At 33.2% G+C, this 27861-nt stretch overlaps 2 protein-coding genes and 1 long non-coding RNA gene across 14 annotated transcripts in view; 1 reads left to right on the forward strand and 2 right to left on the reverse strand.

Moving 5' to 3' along the window:
* LOC141456306 (uncharacterized) overlaps positions 1–20994 on the reverse strand; it is a 40672-nt gene extending 19678 nt beyond the window's left edge. Inside the window, exons 1-5 of one of the 3 annotated variants that reach the window (XM_074132207.1) lie at positions 20836–20994; positions 19584–19905; positions 17903–18088; positions 17495–17673; positions 1773–1914 (exon numbers count right to left, since the gene is read on the reverse strand). In XM_074132207.1, the coding sequence (XP_073988308.1) occupies positions 1773–1789 (17 nt within the window). In that variant the 5' untranslated portion in view covers positions 1790–1914; positions 17495–17673; positions 17903–18088; positions 19584–19905; positions 20836–20994. Of the gene's footprint in view, positions 1–1772; positions 1915–7336; positions 7669–9735; positions 10066–17494; positions 17674–17902; positions 18089–19583; positions 19906–20835 lie in introns of those variants that run through there. The other 2 variants (XM_074132205.1, XM_074132204.1) reach the window with 2 other exon arrangements.
* LOC141456298 (sodium/hydrogen exchanger 9B1-like) lies at positions 1287–27554 on the forward strand. Of its 10 annotated transcripts, none has more exons than XM_074132177.1 (10): positions 1287–1416; positions 3130–3245; positions 21473–21560; positions 21980–22297; positions 22521–22703; positions 22772–22950; positions 23049–23155; positions 23250–23417; positions 24515–24658; positions 26301–27554. In XM_074132177.1, the coding sequence occupies exons 3-10, from the start codon at positions 21496–21498 to the stop codon at positions 26601–26603; spliced, it is 1467 nt and encodes a 488-aa protein (XP_073988278.1). In that variant the 5' UTR covers positions 1287–1416; positions 3130–3245; positions 21473–21495; the 3' UTR covers positions 26604–27554. The 10 variants fall into 10 exon arrangements, with proteins under 10 accessions (XP_073988278.1, XP_073988282.1, XP_073988279.1 ...); XM_074132181.1 differs by having other exon boundaries at positions 22072–22297; XM_074132178.1 differs by lacking the exon at positions 3130–3245 and having other exon boundaries at positions 1369–1416.
* On the reverse strand, positions 5467–6224 carry LOC141455885 (uncharacterized). The gene is made up of 2 exons (XR_012459519.1): positions 5997–6224; positions 5467–5523 (listed from the first exon to the last, which is right to left on the reverse strand). It is a non-coding gene; the product is annotated as an uncharacterized lncRNA (long non-coding RNA).
* Positions 27555–27861: the final 307 nt, after the last annotated feature.

Raw genomic sequence — 27861 nt, forward strand, 5'->3', positions numbered from 1 at the left:
ATTAGCCTCTGTTATCACACTGGCACTTCTATACGGCAAAAAAACAAGACAAAAAAACTTGAATGGAAAGAATAGCAATAACAAACAAACTGATTAGAAGATGGCCTCAGCAAATGTGGCGTTGACAACGGTGCTTACAGGCCAACAAATTCCACTACTGCGCTGATCGTCTGACCCCTACCGAGCAGCTAGTCAGATGACCTTTTTACAGGTTCACACAAGATATTTACTAGGTGGAACAAATCAATTCATACGTCCTGTGCAGTTTGTGATAGGAGGTGGAGAAAACGGCCTATTATATCATGTTTAATTGCATTTCAAGAAAACTGCAGGAAAAAAATTTCCCAGACGTTAGGAAAAAGGGGAGGTTTCTAAGAAATTATAAGATGTTGGGAAAATTAGTTTTTCTTGTCCGGAAAACAGCCATTCCAAGTTCTAATCTATACTTATCTAAACAGAGAAAAGGAGTTTAATGTAGTATTACCTTCCAGAAATAAGCACCCCCAAAATAAAAATCTAAAAATGATTCATATAAAAACTCATAGTGCCTTATATGTTCATAGACAATGAGCAAAACTTATTCAAAGCCACTGAATCATTTTCAAGAAACACGAGCAACTAAGACAACCATTTAGTCCCAGAACAGAAGAAGAACTTCCAGTCATTTATTTATAATTTAAAAACACTATTTATTCTCAAACCAAACTTACAAAGATCTGTCCCTTATTTTTTTTTTTTTTTTTGCATCAACAGCTGAGGTCATTAGCGCCCGGAGCTTTTTCCAGTGCACTGCCCTTATTAATACATTTGTTGTTTTGTTTAATTTTAGATACGTTAGATGTTAACGTTAACATTTGAAATCATTGGCGAACGGAGCTGTTATTTAGCACGCTGGGGCTCCGGACAATGTTTTCTTGTTACAGACCAGCACCGGGCAGTTAAGTAAGCTACAACAAACTTCTAGAAAAGATCACCTAAGGGCCGGCAGCTGCGTCAAAACCGTGATCTTCTTGAGCAAATCTATTAACGCTAAAACCACTAAACTACTCCCTTCCCTAAAAATGATGTAATTATTTTTAGTTTTCATTGAATATAAAATCATGTCTAATTATAGTTTCCCAAAAAATAAAATATTCGAGGTAAATCACTTGTCAGTAAGTTATATTATTATTTAACTATCTTTAGTTGACTTATTTAACTGGCAAAATTACATACATGCAAGATTCACAGATTAACTGATAAATTCTGGGAATAATAAATAATTATCTTGACGATTCAGCAGATCTATTCAAGGCTGGTGCGTAGGTTGGTTGTACCAGAAATTGATTAACTAATCTACAGAACACTCTCTTCCAAAACAAGGGTTGCAAAGGGCATCAAACCATCATAATTCTCTTTCTTTCACTGTCTGGATATGTAAGTAATATATGTATATTGTATATAATGAACATATAAATATGTATATACATACATGTATATATAAATGTATGTATGTATGTATGTACATAAACTTATCAATATAGGAACTTTACTGTGTAGGAATTGTAGTATACTGTATAGGAACAGTACAGGACCTATAGATAGTTCGACACAGGAAATAGAATAATTTGAAAACCGTAAGGCCCTTTTGGTTACGTGCTGTTGGGTTTCTGATATGAATCAGTTCAGCTATAGTTTTAGTCTGGTTAGCAGCTTATTAACTTAAGATACAAAAGTAAAATATAGACTCATCTTCCCTCAGACAACTATTCATTACCCCATTCAGAACCTACTTGAGAAAGCCTTGCATTTGATGGTGCTTAGAGCATTGAAAAACGGAGATACATTGGAGAACTGGTAGTCCGTTGTTAAAAGTTCTAAATTCCACTCTTTCTTATCTATCAAGCTAGCCTATTGCGTTGTCCTCGTGGGCATCTAAAACATGAAAGAATGTAAAGTTGAGATTGAATGGTGGCTACAAAAGCACAATAAGTTTCCCTTTTATTTACTGTTATAGACAACGCGTAGTACTATTCTAACGGATTTTGTCTATAATTTGCACGTTAGGACGGAAAAAAACACCTTGGTTGCTTAAATGGAAGTATAATAAGTCCTAAGATAACGTAAATATCGCAATACTAAAAAATAAAATGATAAGGAGGTACTGTGCCGGGCAGAATATCTACAATCTTTAACGTAGACGCATAATAATTCGACCGGAGAATCGTGATGGAACTTGGTCGGCCCCAAGGGGCGGTGTGAGTCTAATATATTGTTCAATATATACACGTTGGATATGGGTTGCAAGCTTGACCTACAAAGTAGAATTCTTCAATCCGCTAACGTTATAAAAGTAAATGTTGAAGGCTTGTACGAGTATGTAGAAAATATTATAAGAAAAATGAGACTGAAAATGGAATGCGTGAATGATTGGTGCCATAAAAAAGGTTTGGATGTTTTCTCAAATAAGAGTGCTATCACACTCTTCGATAGCACACCAAATCCTTTCTCTTCGGATGTACTTCAGTTAGGTCTACTTAAAATTAAGAGTTCGAACTGGAGATAACTTCCATGGCAACTTTAGGAGATCTCGATTATACATTGAAAAGAGGTTGTACACAAGATTGCCAAGAATTTTGTGAAAATGAAAAGTTCTTTTGTTTTGGGAAACCTAATTAATATTAGCGTAATAATATTCGATCTGAAACCCCATTAAAGCCGTGTTTTTGTTTATTTCTTTTAATTTTGGAGAAAAAGGGAATAATTTTGCACTACGATTGTGCGGCTTAGTAAACCATAAGCAACTGCACTTTACAAAATTAATGTTATAAATTGCCTTAATTGTAAGAGTAGAACTGAGGAGGAGCGAGACATCAATCATTCGCTTTTCTTTTCCATCAGGACAGAAAAAATGCGACAATATTTTTGGTGGCCTGCCGCACACGTACGATTTCCTTGAATTCCAGCCAATATGAATCCAAAAGCGCTGCATTGCATTTACGATTTCATTATAAGGAATAAAATACAGACTTAGGAAACGTGCTGACCTACAAAAACATATATTACATATGTACTTAAATATTTCATGGAAGCGTACATTACAGAAACAACTGAGTCAAACTTTGGCCATCAAGCACACTCTTGTTTCAGAGAAATTAAATACAACGATCACGGGCAGTGAACAGAGCGAGCAAAGGGAATGTACAAAAGTTTCCCTAATCTCCCGGCGAACAGGAGAATAGAGAAGCGGAAGAGCATGAAGATCTGTAAGTTGAAATGATGAGGTTCATTCCGTCAATATATTGACAGTTGCAGGCGTTAGGAGCCAGTAATTGTTAGAAATGCCAATTAGTTATTTTTTGAAGCCCACACACACACACACAAATAAAGTCAACAAACAAGCACACAAAATGGTTTAGAGTCTCGCTGTTTATTGAAATTCATTTCTCGCTTGACAGTTAGCTTTCATAATATATGCCGACACATTCAAACAGAAAGCACAAAAGAGCCATTCTCTCTAATACCGTGTTGTGAGAAACTTGTTAAAATTATGGAATGTTATGTTTCCATTTTAGTAAATGATGGTTTTGCTACAGAAGAAGCACAATAACTCGAGCTGTTGGAGCACACAAGGGGAGGAAATCTCATCTCCACACTTGTTATATTATTCACTGAGAACATCCTTGGAAACATTTAGCCAACCAAAACTTGTTTAGTATTAACGGAAATATCCTTTGGCTTATCACCATCTTATGTTTAAAATTATTAAAATAACTTTCAGTATTGTAAATTTGTTTAGACAAGCATTTAGACAGGAGTGGTGCGCTGATTCTTTGCTACTACCTCTCTCGCTTAAAATTGCTTAAGATAACTGCTCTACCTCTACTATTGTTTCATAAGCCACCGCACTCACTAAATAAAAGAAGTTTGAAATAGAGATTAATTTGTTCTCAAAAAATTCAATACTTTTATTATGCAATACAATTTAAATTTAATTTTAATCCCAACAAACGTCAAAAGCCATGTGGGGAAAAATTCATAAGATAATCGTTATCTCTAAAAGAGAAAATCTTAACAGAATATTTCTTAATTATCTTCCCTTCTTCATTTCAAAGGAACGACTGTAATTGTAAAGTAGAAGATTCTTCAAAATTAGAACTATTAAATGGTGAATTAATAGAAATTTTGAATTGTATGTTAGGTAAAACATGGCTGGCATTGTGTAACTACATTATTTAAGGCGTTAACTTTAGACAAAAAAAAAAATGTATTTAGAGGCTCAATATTCAAATACCAGCAAATCAAGCAAAAATGTACTTTTTGTAAGTTCCACAAATAAATAAGGACAACGACCTTCATTAAAAATATCAGTGAACACCAATTAAACCAATCAACTTTACAAGTTCAAAAGAAGATTCTGTACCCTTCTCCACATCATACATAAAATTATCGAAATAAAACATTTGAACTTTAATTAAAGTGATACAAGTCGGTAGTAATAAAACCCAACCACCACCATGAACAATAAATTAATGAATAAATTGGTAGTAGAATATTATTGATTATATAGGTCCAACCATAATATCTTTCGCTGTATTTGATAAAGAAATTAGGAAACAGTTCAAAATCTTGCAGTTATCTTTTAATTTATTGAATTAATTCATTACAATTTGGGATGGATGAAGGTGTAGAGGTGACGAACGTGGACGTGTGAGAGTGGATTCTCAGTTCGAATCCAGTACGTAGGTACTTTTTATTGAAACCAACAGTTCGCTTAAAAGTGATCAAGTGATTTAGATAGATATTGCGTGTTATACTTAGAATATTTATCATTATATGTTAAAAAGTTTTCTCTTCCCTATAATGTAAAAGATATCACTATAACAATCCCACAATGAAATAGTTAAGTTGTTGAAAAACAGGATCTGGAAAAGTATTACCACTTTATATTCGTATTAATAAAAAGTCAGGATTATTGTGGCTATGGAAAATTTTCAAGTGCCTATCTTTTACACATTGGTAAATTAACTTCCAGGGAGGTGTTTGCATTTTTACGAATAAATTTGCTATACTTACAAATATGGCAGAGAAACTGATACATTAAAAGCATTTTGCTCTTCGAGGTATGTTTGCCAGTAAAATGTCTGAGAGTCTAATGATTCATCCATAAATGGATTTTCTACGCCAAACGACACATTCAATCACAAAATATTTTATTATTGCCAGTATGTAATTGTTTTTTTCTAGTGAACGTGATTTTGAATTTTTTTCATCCTAATGAAATTAATGTAAGTACCAAGAAATCAATTCTTTTTTTATTACCTTATTTTGTTTTAATTACTATTCATTTTGATGCATTCTTTCTTATGTAATTTTTATGTAGAAAATAGAATCAAGTTTACTATTGATTGTAACTTTTTTCTAGGATTTAAGTCCGGAACTATATTTCAAAAACTTGGAGAAACAATCGCCTTCTCTATTAAAAAAAAAAAACAAGAGTCGGTAGCCAATACTTAGAATGTGACTACACCACGACTATTAAATCTATCATTAACTAAGAAGCGAGGATATGATGGTCAAAATTTGAACAAACCGGGCATGGTAGCACTCGCCAGAGGGCAGAAGTTGGTTGGACTGTCAATTATAGAAACATTTAGAAATACTCGAACTACAGCAAGAAATCTGATGGGATTGCTTTTTTTTTTGGAAAGGCAAAAGGACCAGCGCGCGTGTTGTCTGATTAATACTGTTTCCGGTAGGACAGTTGTATAAGAGTTGATCGTCAAAAATTGCACCAGAAAAAGCGTAACGTTGAAAAAACACCCAACTTTGACAATTAACTTTGGGCACTGGATAAAGCAGTGCCTCAGCTAGACACATGGTCCAGGACCTGTTATCTACAAGGCTAGGAATCAGATTTTTCCAAAAGAGATATTCGAACTTCTAACTCAAAGGGCGTTAAGAACAATGAAATAGACAATTGTCTAGATTATACATAGACCAAATAACTGGTATACCGATGGTTCCAACATAACATGTAACCAGGATCTATTAGGAGAATTCAGGGCTATCAATTAAAAGAGCTCATTGAAATTACTGAATAGTATTCAAGACCAGAAATATTTACTATTAATACCAGAGTTGAGGAGAATCTGAAAATATACCTCAAAGATCAGGAAAATCTCATTTTTTAGGACATCCACGCTGTACTAAAAGCATTGACGCCTTTTAAGCTACTTCTTTTCTTATAGGGAGTCATTACAACATATAAAAGTAAAAGGAACACATAACATTGCGCAAAAATTAAAGAAAAAAAGTCTCTGGTACACTTTGAGGATTAATTAAAAAATAAGATTTATGAAACTATGATTAATATCATTAGTTACTCTTATCCTTGAAAGTCTATGATTACTAATTTATTAAGAAATATGCAAATATTGGTAAAATACCCCTCTGGTTTAGAGATTTTACTTTCACACATACATTTAAAAATAAAAATACTTTTTTAATTGTGGTTTCAACAGTAGCGCCAAGGTGTTTCAACTAGTTTAAAGAAAATCTCATGAGCAAATCAATTTGAGAGGAATATTCATTTAAAGTCATTTTCAGGGAAGGGTAGCGGCGTAGGAAATAGAAATTAACAAAGTTAGTTAATTTTAAATTTTCAAAACAAATCGTTGACCGAAGGTGCAAAAAATATTTTCTTCTTTTTTTTTGCGGTTTTTTGACAAATTTACAACGATTTTCTTAAAATTTTGTATGTACATTTTTTAATGGAAACATCTTACCAAGAAACTCTACTTAAGCGGGGTTTTTTGGTAACGGGGAGGAATTAAACTCCCCACAAAAGTGCCATTTCAATGTATTGCACGGTTCTAACACTTGCATATATTTGTGAGGATGAAATTTTTAACCAAAATTTCAAGTTGGAAGATAGTACTCTAGAAGTACAACGTAAGAAAATGGCTTTTCTCTAATTTTCTACAAACTTTAACAGATTTCGTTTGAAACTGGACATAACTTAGGTTAGGTCTGTAATTTTAGTTTGAAACGTTTGCTCCGAGAGTATTGATTTTAGGTGGGAGAGCTGTGAACTTCCTTTTTATCATTAATGAAATGTGTAGTATTGTTTACAAATCATAACAATCAAGAACATTATTACATAAGTTATAAAAAGAGAAAGTCGTATGCCTGCTCATACCAGATTTTGGTTTGTTTCTCATGATAAAACTATGTTTCGATTTCAGAATATCTCTTTACGTGTAGCATTTTTTTTTTTTTCTGACATTCTCGAAGCGTGCCATGCAAAATCTTCAGAAGTGGGAAAACTAATTAAAATGATCTCAATAATAATAACCTGATTTCCACTTCCCATGCATAATCAGTAAGTTCAATTAAACGTTTCTTTGTCCTGGGAGATGTAGATAGATTAGCCGCTTGAGCGGCAATCTTCGCCGATAGGTTTGCCATCCAAGACTCCACTTTAGCAACCATCGCTTTCCTACGAGCTTCCACCTTACGTGAAGCCAACAATTCTACGGAAGCCCATTGTAGATCTGAATCACTGGCGCTGCTAGTTGGCCCAACTGTATCTACCCCCACTATATCATAGTCCTCGGGTGTGTTGTAGGCGTGTTTGGTAGCGCTACCATAAGTTAAGCGATTAGTACACATTCTTAGGGGTGGTCTTGCTCTTACTTTCTTTACGATTAGTAATAATAATTTTTGTTTGGAGTTAAAAAAAAACGAATCAAATAAAATACATATTACATTACATATCTCCTGCGAGAAGTGTTCTACATAGTCGTTGGAACAACTAATACGATATCATCACCACTAAGGTTACATAAAGAATAAGGTAATAACATCGACTAGACTTAGGGAAAGCACATTGGATTATATATAAAAAAAACTTTCTAAAGATTTTTAAAAAAAAGAAAAGAAAAAAGGCTATTTTAATGACGTAGACCAGACACCAGACTTCAAGGCTGCCATCCTTAACGAGACTGTCGCTACTTCTATGTAAGTTTTGTGACAAGCAGCACCAGCGGATGATGATTTGCCAAAGAAAAGTTCTTGACAGGTCGCCAAATAATACGTAACCTGTCGGCTCCAATTTCTGTCCCTACCTCATGTACATATTTTATTTCATATTAGAACATGCACATGTACAAACAAAAATTGAAATTCTATAAATAAACACGTTAATACGAGTATGTAAAAAATATATTGCAACATTTGTGGGCAAACACCTGCTAGTACATTACTATTTACCCACACATGTTTATGTCAAACAGACATAAATCTTCTCTTTTGACATTAAAACTGACAAGAATTTAATTGGCTTTCAAAAGTTAGGGTATTGTACATGTGAACAATCGATTACAAAAAAAAAAGAGAGAGAGAGAGAAAATATATAGTTACAATTTTCACTTTTTCTTCCTTATTGCACTTGTATTGCCATCGTTAAACAGATTCTCGATATTGAACAATCGCATAATATAATACTTTCTGAGGTTCTCCGAGTAAGAAAGAATGTAGTCAAATCAATGCGGTAAATCCCTGCATTCAAGGATAAATCTCCCAGAAATAATTTTCGAAAAAACATTGCTTTTATTAGTTTTATGTACTTTCAGCACAAAACAAAAAGTGCAGTCTAGTTATAAATTTTAATTTAAGGCGCGTTAACGGGTTAAACAGGTGAGGTCGTTGACACCCGTAGCTTTTATCATTGCATGCCAGCCTCCGAAGTATTTTCTCGTTACCGATCACCGATCAGTAAGCTATAAAAAGCAGCAATGAAGTGAAAATATTAGGGCCAGGTGCAGAATTTGAATCTGGGATCTCCGCGTGGGGATTAAAATTTTTTTTTTAACAAAAATTTTTCAGAAACAGTTTTTTAAAGGTGTTCCAGCGAACCCAGTGAAAACATTAAGCTTAATTTTAAACCGTCAGTTTCAAGTTCTCTTAAAATTGAAGCTAAGACAAATTGTAGAAGTGTATTGCTTTGAGATACTAATTTATGGGGGGGAGAAAAATTGTTTAGAAAGAAAATACAATTCTGAAAGAAAAAGAGCAATGTGCACTTCAATCTTGGAGAAAATTTGTCTACATTATTTCATTTAGAAAAATTAAATAAAACGAATATAAATGTTCCCTGTTATCCCATCAATCTCTCCCTCGTTATAAATAAGTCAGAATGTTATTAGCGTAAAATAGTCGCAAGAGAAGAGAACAAAACATTCAAGTTCTTTGTCAATATTTCTATACCGATCTTTTCTTTTATTAAAGATGCTTGAAGAAGAAAAATAACTTGTCATTAGGCTCATTTAGTTTTTAAAATACTTCTTATCGAATTAAAAAAGAATGATTACGTCCTATTTGGAGTATTTAACAGATTTATTTACATATTATAATTATTTCACTTGTATATATTATCAACAATAAAAAAATTCAAATTATATTCTAGAAATTCAAGATATTGTTAGTGAGTTTCAGCGAATACTTTACAGTATGAAATGAATAAAAGGCACCTTGAAATTTACGCCTGTTTCTTTAAACCTTAGCTTGTAATGTATTTATGTCAGCCAGACATCGTTATTTGCCGTTTTAAAGAGTAATTTAATGATAGATTTTGTTTTGTCCATGATTAGAACTATGTGTAGAATTATCGAGTGTCTAAACAAATTTTACGGCTATTTATTTACACCCAAATTAAAGAACTTAGATATTTATGAATAACAAATATTTACTAACGAAAAGAAAACGCTATAAGTTTCCATAGCATCTGCAGATTTATCCATTTTCAGCCTTTCTTTAAGCGAGTCCGGCAGGTCGATTTCATTTTTTGGAAAATCAACATCCAACAGCATCCGATGTATACAATCATCTTCTGGATCGTATTCAATGTTTCTGAATCGTAGAGATTTCTGATCAATGCGATACGGTTTAAGTGCCGGATCGATAACCTGTTCCAGTTTCGGTGGAAGTTTTTTTACTTTACGCATTTTTGGCGGCATGATTCGGGAATTTTAGATTTCAATTTCAACTTTGTTGATTTTTTCTCGTAACTATATTTAAATTAATCAGCTGTAAAATATCTGTTTAGACAACTGTTCATTGTTATTGAAGCATTCAATACAATTCTCCGAAGTCAATTAACAGAAGACCAATCAAGCATTGTACCATAATTAGTATTTGAGAAAATTGAGTCAATTATGGAGAATTAGAAAAATAACAATACAAACGAATCACTTTAATTTGATTTACAAAGATGTTAGACAGAGCGATCTAGGCCAAATGAGTGCCTATGCTGTCTTTCTACACGTATTATGCCTTTTTGTAAGGCACAATAAGCTCAAAGAACATCGATAAATACCTCACAAGCTGTGTGCGGGGCATTTCTTTCCTCCTAGATTCTACTTCTTCAAATTTACACTACTCATATCTACATCCATAATTCGCATAACCCCGCCCTATAATTCCTCAGCCTATCTAATATCAGCCAATATAATACCAAAAATTGGAAAATTAGATAAGAGAGATAAGCAATACGATATGAACTAAAATTGATAAGTTTTAAACATATTATGGCCACAAAAAAAAGTAGAAGTAACTACTGAAGTATTATTATACCATTCTTAAAGATTATCTAGGTAAAATTAATGCATGGCGAGGAGTTATTTGCATGGGGAAAAGAGGGAAAAATCTGCAATCTGAGGAGAACATTAAGATAGCATGGATTTATCTGTTTTGTTAATAGGCCTATCGTACGTGACTGTCGTGGTAGAGAGAATACGGATATCATTCTTAGAGTAAACATGATTTTCTTTCTTGAAAGTGTTCGACTTAAGAAGAGCGTCGTAGGCCTAAGAAATATGATTGTCGGATGTCCAAAATTTCTTGATTTTACCATTAACTGGAGTGCATTTTATAGTGTATTCACTTTGTCCAGTGTAAGAGTGGATGACAGTCAATATGTACTGAGAATTGATGATAATATTCTGGAGAATAAAGTTCCGCAGGCACGCTCGCATCTACCTCAAATAGCAGAGAGAATATTTCAATATTTATTTATTTTTTTTATTCTGAGTGACGAATTCGAAACTATTGTACGACAGCAATACTTCCTCTGACAACAAAAATGTCAACAATCAAGATGTCAGTAAGGATGGGTAATTTTCTAAGAAATGCCCTGATGGAATAAATATTTTGAAAAGTTTAAGTGTCATTTAAAAGTAAAGAAGTTTCCATCTTACCTCTTATAAAACAGCGAACATACTTCTTAGTAACTGAGAGATGCCAAATATACTCGGCGGACAGTGAATCCTAACGGCTGGCCAGCCAGTGTCCGCTTGCTAATTAGTCAAATGCGCCAACTGGTCTTTCCCCACTTGTACGTCACAAAATTTTTGTCTCTCTATCTAAAGCATCGGCGCGAAAACTTTGATAAGCACTCCCTTGATACGTGTTATCATTCATGTACTTGACTGTGTACTTGCCTTTCTTATATATAGCTGTATTCAACTAAGTATTTTTTTTTAATTAGCCATTGTTTTTTAATATCATTACTTTGTAAACAACTGTCCAATAAACTGATTTACAGTGTTATCCCAAGTTCTTGTTCAGTTTCCATCCTCTACCTTTCAATTTATATATTTTAAATTAAAAAGTATTTTGTGATCATGGCAGCTGAAAATAAAGGATTCGAATTTGGTGAAAACAGACCTGTTGGTAAGAAAATGTTTTTTTTTATATCTCAATATTATTTAGGTAAATTACTTTCTTTCACGTCAGTAAGTTGGTTTCGAGAAAGGATTGGAATTTTCACAAAATTTGGAGAAAGGATATTGCATGAAACTTAGATTCACTGTTAGTTTAATATTGCTTAACCGTAATAGCCCTGTTTCTGCGAATGCAAGTTTGGACTTCACATCTCACAAAGGAAGTCTGAAGGCTTACAACCTCCTCTTACTGCAACTATTACATTGTGATTGATTAAGTTTTTCTTTTATATGGATTATGCTGAACTTCAAGTTGTCTTTCATAACTAAAAGGTGTAGCACTCTTGTCAATAAAGTATGATATTACTGAAATGACTGTTATGCTGCCCGCCGAACAGCAGAGTCATCATCCATCCGAGAAGTATGGCTTTAATTTAAAAGACGCCACGGTAGCCGAGCGGTAAGAAGCGCAACCCGAAAGCTAAATAAGTATTGTTTTCACTGGGCACGATTTCCGGAATTCGTCTTGGATGTGATATGAGAAATTTAAGTAAAGTACGAGCTCGTATGTTAGCTATCCGCCTCCGACCTCGACACCAGATCGATAGATTAACGTTAAACGATAGAAAAGCAGGGATCGATTCACTTTTTTTATAGTTTTAATTTCAGAATTCACTCAACATTCCAAAACACCCTTTGAATCACTGTTATTGTTATTGTTATTATTATTATTATATTTATTTATTTTTTCGGCGCATTGACAACTTGGTCATTAGCGCCGAGTATTACCATTAATTTTAATTGTACTTTCATAAAGACAAAATTGATACAACTAACACTTATAACGTTTAATAAAAATTCAACGTTTGGATTACTTAGAGCTGAATCTTGAGTTTAAAAGAAACAAATAAAAAATAGAGAAACAATATTATAATGTAACATTAATTACATTGCTTATCATTACATCGCAGATCACTTTACTACTTCTCAAATAATAATTTTTTGTTTTATTTTTTTAGTTTTTAATACGCTAAACATAAAAAAAAAATTAATAATAAAATTCAAGGACAGGAAAGAGATTACTAAATTCATTGGAAAATAATCCGGTGAGAAACCGTCACATCACAACCTACTTGACCTTGACAATACAATTAATTTGTACTCATTTAATTCTGGTAGTTTTGACTTAAATCTAAGTGATTCTCAATATGAAATTAGGTAATCTAGATTACCTGAACGCCGCAACCATTCAGAATTAATAAGAGAAGCTAATTAATGATAAAATCAACAATAATACAAAACATAATTAACTATTTATCTTAAAATATGAATTTTTACTCTCTTTGCAAAGAAAATACTTTCAACCAAGGCATAAATTTGAAGAACCCAGATACAACTTTCTCTAAAAACTTTTTACGTGCTTAAATATTTTTGAAATACAAAAATTAGCCACCCCTCTTTCAAGAATGATCTTTTTCCGGTAAAGTTGTAGGCCTGCATCTGTGCCATGAGTAAACGTTTCAACCAGTTAACTGTTTATGACGAAGATATTCGTCAAGAAAAAAAGTGTAAAATTTTATGTTATGACAAGTACATTCGTCATGCGTTTTCAGCAGTGACTATCGGCAGTTAATTTTACAATTTTAGTTTAAACTAAAATATGTTCGTAAACTGAAGAAGTTTGGAATATTTTGAGGCCATCTCGAAATAAAAAGATAGATATAGTAGGAATTAGTCTTCATAAATGTATCCTTGTCTTTTATTAGTCATCACTGAATCAATAACGAATTCATATATTGTGTTAGACCAGACTATGACAGTAAGTGGCGCGTCTGGTAATAAAAAACGGGATGAGGATCCTTTTGTTCCCTATTTACCTGCATTCAAGAGGCGGAGCTTTCTTTTTGGCTCATGTGCGGGGTTCAAGATTTAGCGTTACTAACCTGCTAAGATATTTCCCAGCATAATTGTTTGTATTTTATCATCCGGTCAGGGATTCATTTGCATAGATACCAGTCTGTAATGTTGCCACCTACTCGAGATAATTGCAGCAGTGTGCATTCTTTGCAATTTGGTATTTATGCAAGGACAGTATTGAGAAAGCTGTTTAGTGGCACCAGGTTTTTCCAAGTTTTATTTTTCTTTGTCGGATTTCCTCATAACACTCTATCATTTGAATGCGTATTTTTAGATAAGGTAATTCAGAAAATATTTTTGTCCGATCGAAGAAAATAAATCAGTGTGTAGCAAAGCTGTTACCAGATTAAAAACAATATTTGAGCGCAACGAAATTTATTTTTGATGTTTTTGGTTCCTAATTATGTTAATAAAAATAAATGAATAAATTTACATGAAATAAATAACGAAAAACAAAAATATAAAAGTCATTTCATTGCAACCCAATTTCAGATCAAACATACACTGGATTTGACGAATATATTCGTCATCGCTTAATTTGTACAACGCACGTAGGGGACATATTTTCCAACAAGGTCGAAACAGTTAACTGGTTAGGCCAATCGTTCGAGCTAATTTGGAGAAAATCTCATAAAACTGAAAAGTTCTTTCAATAAAATGCTATTTCCAGTTTAGAGATTGTGTCAAAACATTATTATAGTGACCTGTAGTGAAATAAAAAAAGTATTTAATACGAATTTTCTACGATTTTCGTTAGATATGGTGGGCAGATACACAAATAATAATAATAATTTTTTTTTTTTTTTTTTTTTTTTTTTGGGGGTAGGTGAAATGCTTCTAACGCACATACGTGCCGGACTCCCGCCAAGGAGGCTACCGGCTAAAACACCTGGATTCGCTTATGCAGCACTACATCAGGCTAGGCCCCTAACTATATTGTTAAATAATAATAATAATAACAACAACAATAATAATAATAACAAGGGGAGGGATTAGCTATGTGGTTAGCGTACTCGATTCCCACGCGGAGGTCCCGGGTTCGAATCCAGCTGCTGACCCTTAGATTTTCTCTTCCTAGTAGCTTCTTACAGCTCACTGTCCGGTGATGGACAGTGTTGTCTGTAACGAGAGAACACTGTCCGGAGGCCGGCAGTGCACTGAAAAAAGCTCCGGGCGCCAATAACCATAGATGTTGATGCGCCAAAAAAAAAAAAAAAAAAAAAAAAAAAAACATACAAAAGTAAATAATTTCAACACATTTTACGGCATGGTAGAAACGTCTGCCTTAGGTTGATAATGAGAGTGAAAAGAAATAAAAATATAAACAGAAAAGAAATAAATCTATCCAAATTACAAAAAATAAATAAAACAATCATACAAACATATTCAATAATACTTTAAATAATCCAAATGTCGGAGATAATTAAATAATTAAATTAAATGAGGAAAAAGTAAAATAAAAACAACAGATAAAAAAAAGAGAGGGAGAGAAAAATTACGAAATAAAAAATAAAAATAACCTCATACAAAAATAAAAATGGGGATGATAATAATAATAATTACATTAAAAATAAAATAAAATAAAATATATACAAAGGATAAGGTTTAAAAATAAAAATAAAAATTTACTGATTAAAATTGAACTGTTTAACCAAGTATTGGCGATAAATCCAAGCTTGCTGTGCAAATTTAACAAAGCTTAAAAAATTTTGGCCATTAAGAAATTGAACCAGCTGACTCTTTGATAAAGTTTTTGCACCTAAATAAGGATACCTAAATTCAGAGAGTATCGAACATACCCCCAAAAAGTGGAATATATCCTCCCTCTCGCGAAGATTACACAAAGAGCAGCAACTAGGCTCTCTTTCAAACCAAGGGTTATAATTTAAATTTAACAACTCACAACGTAATTTAAAAAGCCAACTCAAATCTTTGGGTGAAATATCCGTTATGCTGGACTCTAAATTTAGTATGTATAAAGAATATTCACGTTCTTTATACAAAGACAACCCGCAAAGACTGTCGGGCTCTCTGTATAGACCCCTCATAATGCCTCAGTCTCAAACATTGCACAATGGCCGACAACTGACCTTGCCACTTATAAAAACTATCCAATCCAGGGTCGAACTCGCAAGAGTATTTTTTCTGCCAAAGACAACCAATGCCTAAACCAAAATACTTTTTTCTTTACTGATTCCAGCGCTACAATTCGGGCAAATCGATGATGCGGAAATTTAATAACTTTAATAATATATCTGAAATGCAGATTCAAAGTAAATACATGAAGAAGGGTAGAAGAAGCTTCCAAGAAGAGCATATAGTTAGGAGTGAATGGAGGCAAACCAAATAATTTTTTAATAAAAAAACGATGAAACTTCTCTAACACATCATAATGTTGAAATCTCCAGATTTGGTCAGCGTAACATACAATACGACGGGAAACTGCTTTAAAAAAAATTGTATTTAGACGAAGGAGGGACTAATTTATTACAAACAAAGTCAGCCAATAACCTATTAATACCAAACTTAGCGACCGATATTCTTTCAGATAGATGGTTAGACATAGATAAACGGGATGTCAGTGTTACACCTAAATACTTGTATTGGTTCACAATTTCAATGGCGGTACCTTTAAAGAACCATCGCTCCCTTGCAGAGAGTCTACCACCCTTTCTAAAAACCAACACCTTAGATTTATTCAAATTAACATTGATCACAATAGGATTCTAGAATACGAATGTTTCTTTGAAGAGTGATAGGGTCGTTCCGCTAAGAGGAGCACTCATCGGCATAAATAAGAATATTAATTACGGTGCCACCAATTCTTACACCTCCTTCGAGTTCCAAGAGCAAATCACCCCCCCCCCCAAAAAAAAAAGAAAAAGAAAAGAAAATAGGACTAAGAAGGCAGCCCAGGCGAACCCCATTTTTCACACTGAAAAATTCAGTGATTCCCATTTTATGACTAACAGCAGATGAAGCTTCCGAATAAAGACTTATTAAAGTATTAATAAATTTGGACGATAGACCTAAGTTAAAGAGCTTCAAATTCAACCTTCGGTCCACCGAATCAAAAGCTGCCTTAAAATCGATGAAAAAGCAACAAAGCTTACCCCCACTGCGTTTAACTTGGATGGTATTCGTAAGAACAAACAGATTGTCAAATGTTTAGTAGCCTCTCTGGAAACTGGACTGGTATTCACTCAACAGACATTCATCCACAACAAAGGCTTCAAGGCGGTGCAGTAAAAGGCCGGTGAAAATTACAAAGATACACAAATAAAAAAAGACTAATTAACAAAACGAACACTCTACGAGAAAATAAGAGTGACAATTTATGAGAGTTCTTGAACTCAAAGTCCTGACCAGTAATCTTACAATAAAATTTGGTATGTTTAAAAAATGTTCAGATCCTTTAACGGCGAAAGAACAATTATAGGCGTAAAAAACGGATTTCTAACGCCTTAAATCCTCCCGATCAATAATGAATTCAAATAATCTGGTAAACAAGGAGAAAAATCCCCTTAAATTTTAGTAAAGTAATTATGGTCATTACAAGGAAATGGCGAAAACTCAATTCCAATTATCACTCTTTCAGTTCAGTTTCCGTCCATTAGGGCATTAATATGAAGTGTACGTAAACATATCGGAACCTCTCACTCTTTCAGTTACGCCTGGCATTTTAGAAAAATATTAAATTAAGTTTAGAACTTCTTCGCTTAAAAAATATTAACCACTCTAAAAACGCCAAACCCTCCTTAAATGAATTTTGATAGACATAATTTAAAAAACAAGTTTTTTTAAAAAAATTTAACTCCATGAGCTAACGCAGCGTATATTACAATTTAACAAGTAAGAAAAATCGCAATACTTACTAATCCAAATCAGCTTTACAGGTTTAATCTTGGTAATATCAAGAGTTCCTTTGAAATTTAATGCGACTGGTTGGAGCACCCACTTCAGTTCAATACTTCAATTGTCAACGTTATTAGGTTCCAAATCACTGTTCTTAGGTTTCAAGTGGTTTGGACGAACTAAACTCGTTCTCCTGCAACTAAGGAAGTAATTATTAGCTACAATATTTTAGATGCCATGGAAGTAATTTATAGTTTGAAAATAGTAATTTTATTCTTCGTTCTCTTAATGTTGTTACTTTTGTTAACTTTTTGAACAAAATCTAGCATGTAACTTATATTGACTCGACTGATTCCCACTCAAGAATCCTAGAAAATAGTAATTATGAACAATAATGAAATAATGAAAGAGCCATTCTGCACTGTTACCCTCAAAATGGTGTGATTTCTTCCCTCATAATTTTGGTTATAGTGATGGACTTCCACGTGGTGGTCCCAGATCTATCATCATAAACTTAGAATTTCTCTTCCTAGACGCCTCTAGCATCCTGTGAACAAGGTCCGAACGGCTCGAAATGGCCCGAACAAGTCCCCGGTAGCCAATGTCGGCACTTTCTAAAAAAAAAGAATAGAAGAATAAATGGCCTACATATGTGTAGTGTATGTACAATGTTTAAGAAAACCAAACTGTCTACTCAATAGCTAAAAACTAAAACATCCACTCAGTAATGTTGCATTTCGGTCAACCAATATGCTTCAAATTTAGTTTTTTATCTATCTATTTAATTACTCATGATATTATATGAGTAAGGAGGCCGTTTATTATATTATACTAAACCACTTTTAGAGGAAAACCTTACTTACTGCTTTACCCAGAAGTTGCCCACAATACAAATTTTCCTCAAAAATATTTCAAATAAAACTTATAGAATTAATTTAAACCATTGGTATTCAATGTTTGAAGAAAATAATTTTTAAAATTTTCTGATAATAAATCCTCCTCCCCAAAAAACTGTAAACGTTTAGTAGGCTGATTTTAGAGTCTCTCTCTGCAGCACCTTAACCAAACATGAAGTTTGAACAATCAGCGATTTGACGTTATTGAGTTACGGTGGATATATACTCGTACTTCTAAACAGTCAAAAAGAAAGGCCAATTAAAAACCACTTTTTCGTATTCAGGTGAAATCAAAAAGTTTATTTTCGATGAAAGCTCAAATTCAAACAACTTCTTCTTATTAGGAGAAAGGGAAAGTAAAAAAATTTTGGTTTGAGTTTACTTCGGAATATATTTTTTAAATTTTTTTGGTTACTCGGAATATGAAAAAGTAATAAAACGTGTCTATAATTTTATCACAATGTGTACAAGAAACTAAGTTTTCAAAAACTTAGAAAATAGGGTGATTAAAAAAAAGTAAAGAAACTCACTATTTCAGGCAGGCATTACCTCCAACGACTGAAAGATAGCAACTTACTTTACTATCAACTTCTTTGATAACTTAATTTTCATAAAAGATAAAACAATATTTTCCGGAACATTTTTTTCTATTCGAGGAAGTGACTAAATAACTGAGTCCCTCCCGACTAATCAGAGAAGTGTGGACGCCTTATTAAATGAAACAGTTTTCAAGAACAGACTAATACGGTTTTCTTGAAAACACCAGAAAATTCAGAATCCAATCCGGAAATTCTAGTCTAGTCTTGCCATTTTCTTGAACGTCGACTTTAACAGCACATTTTAATCCTAATTAATAGGGCTGATGGGCGCTTACCTAAACCGTATGTCTTATTAGTAAATGACAAGATATGTAGTTGCATTTTCTTATCAATAAATATTACTTATTTTTTATTATAATTACAAATGTACCTTGATTAAAAAATAAATAAAAACTAAGTTCCTTGTACAATGCACTTCTGCCTAATCGATTCAGACTCATACACTTACACAAGTGACGCGCTATAACATCTCTAACTCATCCCACAATAGTAAAAAAACTTTCTTTTTTTAAAAATCTTTTATTGGAATTTACAACTGCAACGATTGTTGCAACAAGCAAGAGTGGTACATGATAAAAAAAAATATCAGGATATCAGAAAAAAAAAAAACTAACCTACTATTTTTATAATTCGAAACTCTGCTGCTTTTCTACCATTCTTGTCTGTTCATTAACATCAGGTGGATTGATAAGAAAACTACGGCTGAAAGTTCGATTTCTTGTCGAAGCGGTCGGCCCAGTACCCGCTGTTGCTACGGCGCTATTGTTTCCACCACCTACCTACCAGGACCAGGCATGGTGAGAACCAGGCGAAGCATGTTGTATATGGCTTTTGCTAATAGTTCGTCTTTAATATATTCAATAAACTGCGAAACGATCTTCGTTACGAACTTTACTTTGTCTTGAGGGTTCACCAAAAGTGAATACGTCTCTAGACCTGTTTACAAACAAAAGTATTTGGTCAAAAATATTTCAATTATTAACGGATAATTCACAATTATTCAAGAAATAATTTTAGATAACTAAAAAAGAATTATGCTATCCAAAAAAATAAAATTTGAAAAGAATTTAAAAAGGGGCCTAGTGGAATAATTAACTTCTTAGCCCAACGTTACATCATACACCAAAAATTAGACATTCAAAGACTTGTGACAAGTTTCGTAGTAACATTCAGTCGGAATTAAAGCAATGGCAGTTGCTCCATTTCAATCTAGATAAGATCATTAGAATAAGATTATGATTCTACTCCTCACAGACTGACACGTGTGTTATCAGCTCAAAAATTACAAGTTCCTAGGGCCTGTTGAAGCCTATCTTTTGTAACATGTTAAGCACCTTATAGGTAAAAAGCTTTCTTCGTTAAGTTCGGAGAAGGCTTGCCACTAAGATTACAATACTCGGTTGTGTTTAGGTGTCTTCGTAGCCTGCCCATTTTACTTTAGGAAATTGATCCTTATTCTGTGATAGCTCTTTTTTTTACAAAATTAAATTTGTTTAACTTTATCTTAGAGTAGTAAAGCAACCGCCTATTTTTCAACTGGGGCTTAACGTCCAACTACTAAATTAGGAGTCTTGGGTGGCGGTGGAAGCTCATACATTACGATGTCCCTTTTCATACAAATCAAATGAAGTAATACGGGGGTTCTCTCACTTACAAAACCATGTTTCATTTAACCACTACTGTGTTCTCTCGATACAGCTGTAAGACTAAGGAAGAGAAATGTAACCAGGCATGTACTTCGGCTTATTAGCCTACCGCTAAGCTGGGACTTAAGTTGACTTAAAAGGGAGCCCTGTGATAAGAGCAATCTTCCTTAGTCAAAATTCGTTGAACAGAAAAATAAATACTAAAAATAAACATACAAACCTTTTTTTAGAAATTAAATGACAAAACCCTACTATGCCTTACATTAACTTTAACGAGTAATGTTCGTGGATTTTCACAAAATAATGTTCAACACTTTAATTCTATTTTTAGCAAATAGGCAAAATGAAACCTATTGCATTCATAACCACCTTCAGCATAACGCTTACGTATCTAGTATTGCAGAGCCATCTCATGGGAAAAATCCACAAGTTATCTAACTTGTAAACCAATTATGAGTGCAATGATGTACACCTTCTAGGGAAGCCTTCAACAAGTTTCCCAACTAAAATTGTTAGTAATTTAAATAAAGCCATATGAACTATTCTCAATTTAGAAGCAAAAATCTGGAAATAAAAGTGAAAAAGAAACAGAAAACCTTTATTTTTTTCAAACAAAGTTAATTTCTTAAGAGATCTACCTTAAGGAGAAAAACTCGATAATTATTTAGTTGTGGGTTACCCAAGAATTTTCTCTTGACCTACGAATTGTGTTCGTCTGTTATTTTACTCCTTACAATTTGGTGTAATTACAACTTACATAGCTCAAAGAATAAAGCATGAATTGTTGGCTTTAGTAGATTAGACATCAAGCAGTTATTTGGTTAATATTTTAGATTTTAAAATAAAGAAATTTCCAGGATCACCGCCTATTGCTGTAGTTATGCCTGACATACAATTAGCAGAACATTATGAAGAACTTCCTACATCAGGGGAAATTGTCGAAAAGTAAGTGTTGTCCGGAGGTAAAATATATAAAAGCCTGCTTACATCATCATGAATGTCTGGTTATCCTTGTCCAGTTAGTCTTTATTGTCTAATTTCCAATTTTTCTGCTTTGATTTCTATTGATCATTAAAGCTAAAGCTGTAATGATTGCTAGTGACAGATATGCTAAACTATATCAAATTAATGTTGTAAAATATTAGTCAAATAAATTTATCGAAAATGTTATAATACAGTTGTTGATAAGTCGGCTATTGATAACATTTAATTAGTATAGTAAACAACAAGTAATAATATTATAATATTATTAGGTAATCAATAAGTAATAATAGTTAACAGTTAATTAAATCAAAAGGACTGCAAAAAAAAAATTCTACATATGTACTTATTTGCGAACATTAATTACTAATACTTTTTTACAGAGAGAAGTCTAAACTACTTAAATTGATAGAGAAGCAATGTTATTTGACCTACAATATGTTCATAACACTTATGAGTGCCATTCTATTTATAGCAATTACCTGGATGTTATTGTACTTAATACTGCATCAAGAAGTATTGCCATCAGGAGATTTATTTAGACTTGCAGTTCTTGTAATTGTGGCATACATTGTGGGCATTGGATTTACATATATTCAGTTGCCAGCACTATTAGGTATGCTTATTACTGGAGTAGTACTTAAAACAGTTGGCTTTTTTCATTTGAGTGGTGTATATTCAGATGTAGTAATAATATCGAGGTGAGTAACTTTTTTTATTCACGATTATAAATAGTTTTATAATAACGATTAAAAATAGTTGTTGCATGAAGATCATGCAAATAACGTACCTTTATTCAAAGAATAAATATGTTTAATACCTTTAAATTAGTGGATGTTATAAAGATTTACGTGCTTTTCACCAAAAACTCTTGAGAAATTTAACTCTATTTTTTTTTTTAATCAACTAACTTTCAATTTACAGAAACGTGGCATTATCAGTTATACTTATAAAAGCAGGACTTGGTCTTGACGCTACAGCAATGAGAAAGCTCAAATTCACGGTACTTAAGCTGGCAGTTATTCCATGCTGTGCTGAAGCTATTGCAGCAGCAATATTAGCCCATTTTATTATTGGATTTCCATGGTTATGGGCATTTTTACTAGGGTAAATCATTGTCACTATTATTCATTTTTTTGGGAGAAGCGTATAAACATAAAAGCATAAACTTTTAGATTTCTACTTAGTCCTATATCACCAGCTGTTGTTGTGCCTACTTTGTTGAACTTAAAAGAGCGAGGATATGGTGAAGATAAGGGGGTATCAACGCTAGTTATTGCTGCTTCTAGTATAGATGATATATTTTCTATATCTGCTTTTGGAATTTTTCTATCTTCCCTTTTCTCTAAAGAAGGTATATATTTTTTAAAATACTTCTTTGAGACTACATTATTTTCTGCTCAAATTATATTCAATTTTCCACTAAAATTATTATTAATAATTTATTTACAGGAAATTTAGTACTGGAAATCATACATGGACCTCTAGAAGTAGTCGTTGGATTATTGGTTGGAATTGTGTGGGGATTTGTCGCAGCTTGTTTCCCACATAGAAAAGATGTCAGTGATAGTGCTTAGTTTTTAGGAATTTTCTGCTGATAATGAACTAGAATTGTGAAAAATACTTGCGACAATAAATTAATTTTTCTTTCAGCCCTACGTTGTCAGCAAAAGAACTGCAATGATAGGTATTGGTGGATTATGTGCTGTTATAGGCAGTAACGAAATTGGTTACCCTGGCTCGGGACCATTGGCTTGTATTACTGGCGCTTTTGTAGCTGCCATATCTTGGAAAATACAAGGATGGGATGAAAAAAGGCCCGTAAGTAGTCACTAGGAATGTTTCAAATAAAAATATTTAAGTGCACATTTTTAGTAATTTCTATCTTAGGCCCAGTGCACACGTTTCTGCCGGGTTTTTTACCCCGTGCGACGCCGTAATTACGATCTCAGAACTATTATCTTAGTGGGGGATTTGGCGAGCTGAATTACTAGCAAGTCCCTACAACGTTATACAAGAACCTCTCGGCCCTAGGTAGTTAATGTTTTCTACTGAGCAACGCAAACCACCGGCAGGTAAGCATTTTTCTGAAGGCCGTCAAAATCAACCGAATATAAATCTTGCGTTGTAAACGTGATTATGGTTTGGACAGTCCGACCAAAAGATCCCATATTCGGGTCTGCATCTAACATAAGAACTTAAAGAAGTGAGTTGATGATGTACTAAGTAAGGCGTCTTTATAGCAAAACGTCTTGAGTTAGATTTCATTTGTTTAGGGAGAAGTTGTGATGTAAGAGCCAAAGTGTCTATTGTGGCTCGCCAAAGTATCGGTGTTAGCTCAAAGATAGTAGGTATCTTTGTTTCTCTTTCTTCAAGTGTGAATATAGTGTTTGAGGTGTTAAGTAGAGTTGCCGCCAACGATCACCCAAGTGGTTGCAGCCAACAACTACTCTGCAAGCTCAATAAATTCGTGGGGATTTGGGGTGACAGTTAAGACTGGTTACCGCCTGATGTTTGGGAGGTAAAATCCCTGAAAAAAGGCCTAGTCTATTACCCTTAGGGAGAACTTAAAGACCAGTTTTATACAAAGAAAATAGTCACTAATTTATATAGATTATATAATTTTGGACAATAGCACCAAAAAGCAGTACATGGCTTACAATTTTCTATAATTAGACGAACCTATAACCAATTTTTCTCGCCCCTTGCTAAGTTATGATTCAAGTAGTAATTGTTTCACGGAGAAAAATTGTTGATTTTAATTATTTTATATATGTAGAGAAAATTGTTTTCGGTATGAAAAACATTGAAAATTACAAGCAGTCTATATCTAACTTAAAAAAGAATGTTAATTAACTTAACTTTTGATATACATATCTCTGTCTAAGAATCCTTTAAGTGGTGTAATTTCCTTTCAGAGCCCTGTTGCCAATATTTTCTCCGGATTCTGGATAGTAATGCAACCAATTCTTTTCAGTTTAATTGGTACTGAAATTGATCTTTACGCTCTCTTGCCCAACAATGTTGGTTATGGCATCGCTGTTGTCCTGTTGAGTTTATGTGTAAGTATTAAAATTATTATTTATACATTAATTTTTTAAAGAATTTGGATGGAGAAAAGAATTGTATTAAATATTAAGTTTTAACTTTTATATTGTAATATATATATATTATAACATTATCATCAAAATAAATGAAATCAGTGAAAATAAGGTGAGAGATTTCCGAAACTACACAATCATTTAAGTAAGTTTTTGTTCTTGCATTAATAGTATTGATGCAACTAATAATTTCAAAAATGAGATAAGGGTCAGTAAACTCTTTACTTTTAACATATACTTTATCTTAATAGTAAAATTTCGCCGATGAGTATATATTCATTCTATATTTAAGAAATTATTGTTCTGCAAGCCTTTTTCTCAATACTTAACTGCTTTTTTATTGAAAAATTATTATTTTAACTCAGATTTATTTTAATATAAAATCATTTATTATTATATATAACAAAATAACAAACAAATGAACATAAATCATTAAAAATCAGTTTAAACAAAATTCAACTAAATTTGTTTCACGTTTCTTAAGCTATGTAATAATTTTAAGTGTTAAATATTTTAGCTATATTTTAATCCTCTGAACACAAATTTTGATAAAATAGGATAAATATTCCTCACTAGGTCGAAACATTCCTATTGAGGAATAACACAAAGTAACTAAAGTATATAAATGAAATCGTACTTGACAACCTTCCCTTATCCCAATCTCGTGGTTGAAAAGTTTAAGGAAGCTGGAAGCTTTATGGTCCCTCCAGGTTGGTTACCGTTCTGTAACTTATCGATCAAAATCCCTCAACTGAAAAAATTACTCCATCAAGGATTTTTCACTTTTTTTCTCGAATATAACTTCAATTTATGTTTATGTGCAAGTCTATAGTAAAAAGTAAAGTAATCGCCTATTTTTTCAGGCAGGGCTTAACGTCCAACAACCAATTAGGTGTCGTGGACGGAGGCGACTAGCAAACATACTTTTCTGTAAATTTCTTTTATTAACCATTAAATAAAATCCAAGGCCTAAGACCGGGAATCGAACCCAGTACCACAATGCATATTAGCTTTGCAGGTCTCGCCTCTAACCGTTCGGCTACCGTTGCGCCTTGTGCAAATCTATATCTTTAATTAAAACATTTTTCCCGGAAAATTCAAATAAGGAAATTCTGGTGGAGAGGCTAAGTAGTCTTCCCTCCAAAGTGCTATTTAAGAAGGATGCATGGGCCCCTTTTATATTATTAAGGGTAGTTAAGAGTGTTTATAATGTTTAGTGTGTAAAAAAAATCTAAACAAATTAGCATTTTACTGAATGGATTTTATTTTTCTGAGATTTTTTCAAAAATGTAGTTCTAATAAATATATTTGGACAATTTTTCTAAGAACAATTCCATTTAGAGTATTCTTAGTCGAATTGGTGTCATGAGCAGATTAAATGAGTAGTTATCAATACTAATGTATCTTTCTAATGTTAGGAAGAACTAATTATGTTTTAAAATAACGATTTTAAAAGAACTATTTGTTCGAACTTGAAGCATTGTAGCCGAAGAAAGTTGTGAGAGAGTTGTTTACACCTGATTTTTAAAAAACTTTTCTTTTTTTTTATAAAAATATCGAAATAAAAAAGTAACACCATTACCTCTCTTATCTGTCTGGATAGGTGCGAATTCTGGTGTGCTTCCTGACACTGATTGGTGGCAATCTGAACTTTCGAGAGATAATATTCGTAAACTTTGCTTGGTTACCAAAAGCTACTGTACAAGCTGCATTAAGTCCGCAAGCACTTGATGTACTAAGCAAAACGGCAAATCCTAGTGAAGAAGATCTAGACCGCGCCAAGATGTTGATTACAACAGCTGTATTGGCGATAATTATTACTGCTCCAGCAGGCGCTATTGCTATAGCTCTCTCAGGACCTCGTCTATTATCTAAAACAACGTTATCACAAAATAATCTCAAATGAATAATACAAATAGCAAAAGATTACTTTAGTTTTTTACGAATCCTGCGGCAAATTAAGGATAAAGCTTAGAATTGTTGTGCTTAGGAATTTTATAAGCAGATAAATGTATTAACTGCTCTGCGAATTCATTTTTGCCGAAAATTTTATAACAAATTGTTTTTGTGTTTCTCTGTGCTCATCGTTGAATTTTTCAAAATATCTGATTATTCTCTTCCTATGTTATGCAGATATTAAATCTGTGTACTTAAAAAAAAAAAAGATCTTGAAAAAAAGTACTTGACAAAATGACATAATACAAAAAATAATTTTTATTATAATAAAATAAGTCAATTTATCAATTTGGCAAATTCTTATCTTTGTCTTAATTCTGTGAGCTCCTGCATGACGCGTGCCGCTTTTTCTTTCACAGCTTCAACGGTCTGAAATCGTGTTCCTTTTAATGCAGATTTGACTTTGGGGAACAGATAAAAGTCACGTTGGGCCAGGTTAGGCGAATAAGGCGGATGGCCTAAAACTGGGATGTTGTACTTGGCTAGAAACGTCTTGACAGACAATGCAGTGTGAGCCGGCGCGTTGTCTTGATGGAGAACCCATGACTTGTTCTTCCACCAATCGTTTTCCTTACTCTTTCACGGAGTTGAGCAAGCACCTCACGGTAGTAATGTTGATGAATTATAATCGATATTTTCATCCGTTTTGGACATGGAAGGGAGACCCGGGCGGTCATCATCTCCGACGTCTTCTCGGCCATCTTGGAAACGCTTGAGCCTCTCAAAAACTCGCGCACGTGATACAAATTCATCGCCATAAACTTCTTTTAATAAAAGATAAGTTTCAGTAGCGGTTACACCAAGTTTCATGTGAAATTTCACGACGATTGTTGTTCTACTACATGTGTAGTATCGTGTTTTCGGCAAAACGAAACTAACACCTCTTACACAAATGATGGTTCCGGTCAGACAGATTTCTCTACAAACATGTGAGACGCTGCAATCGAAAGAGAAGGCTTTACGCTGCACAGCTGTCGGTCGTTAGGATTTGGTGCATGCATAGTTCTTCTGTAGCAGCATCAGTCTCGTTATTTAATAGCCACACCTCGTAAATATAATATATATATATTTCAAGAATCTTTTTCTAATTGGGAATGAAATTTAATTTATATCTTCTGACTTCGTTTTATAAATTACAGGTATAAGCTGTAAAAACAATTTAAAAGAAACGAAAATAAACATAAGTTTTAAATTTAAGATAAATGGAT

This window comes from Rhodnius prolixus, unplaced genomic scaffold (assembly GCF_049639745.1).
Source record: "Rhodnius prolixus isolate KJV_2025 unplaced genomic scaffold, Rpr scaffold_4, whole genome shotgun sequence".
NCBI classification, from domain to species: Eukaryota; Metazoa; Arthropoda; class Insecta; order Hemiptera; family Reduviidae; genus Rhodnius; species Rhodnius prolixus.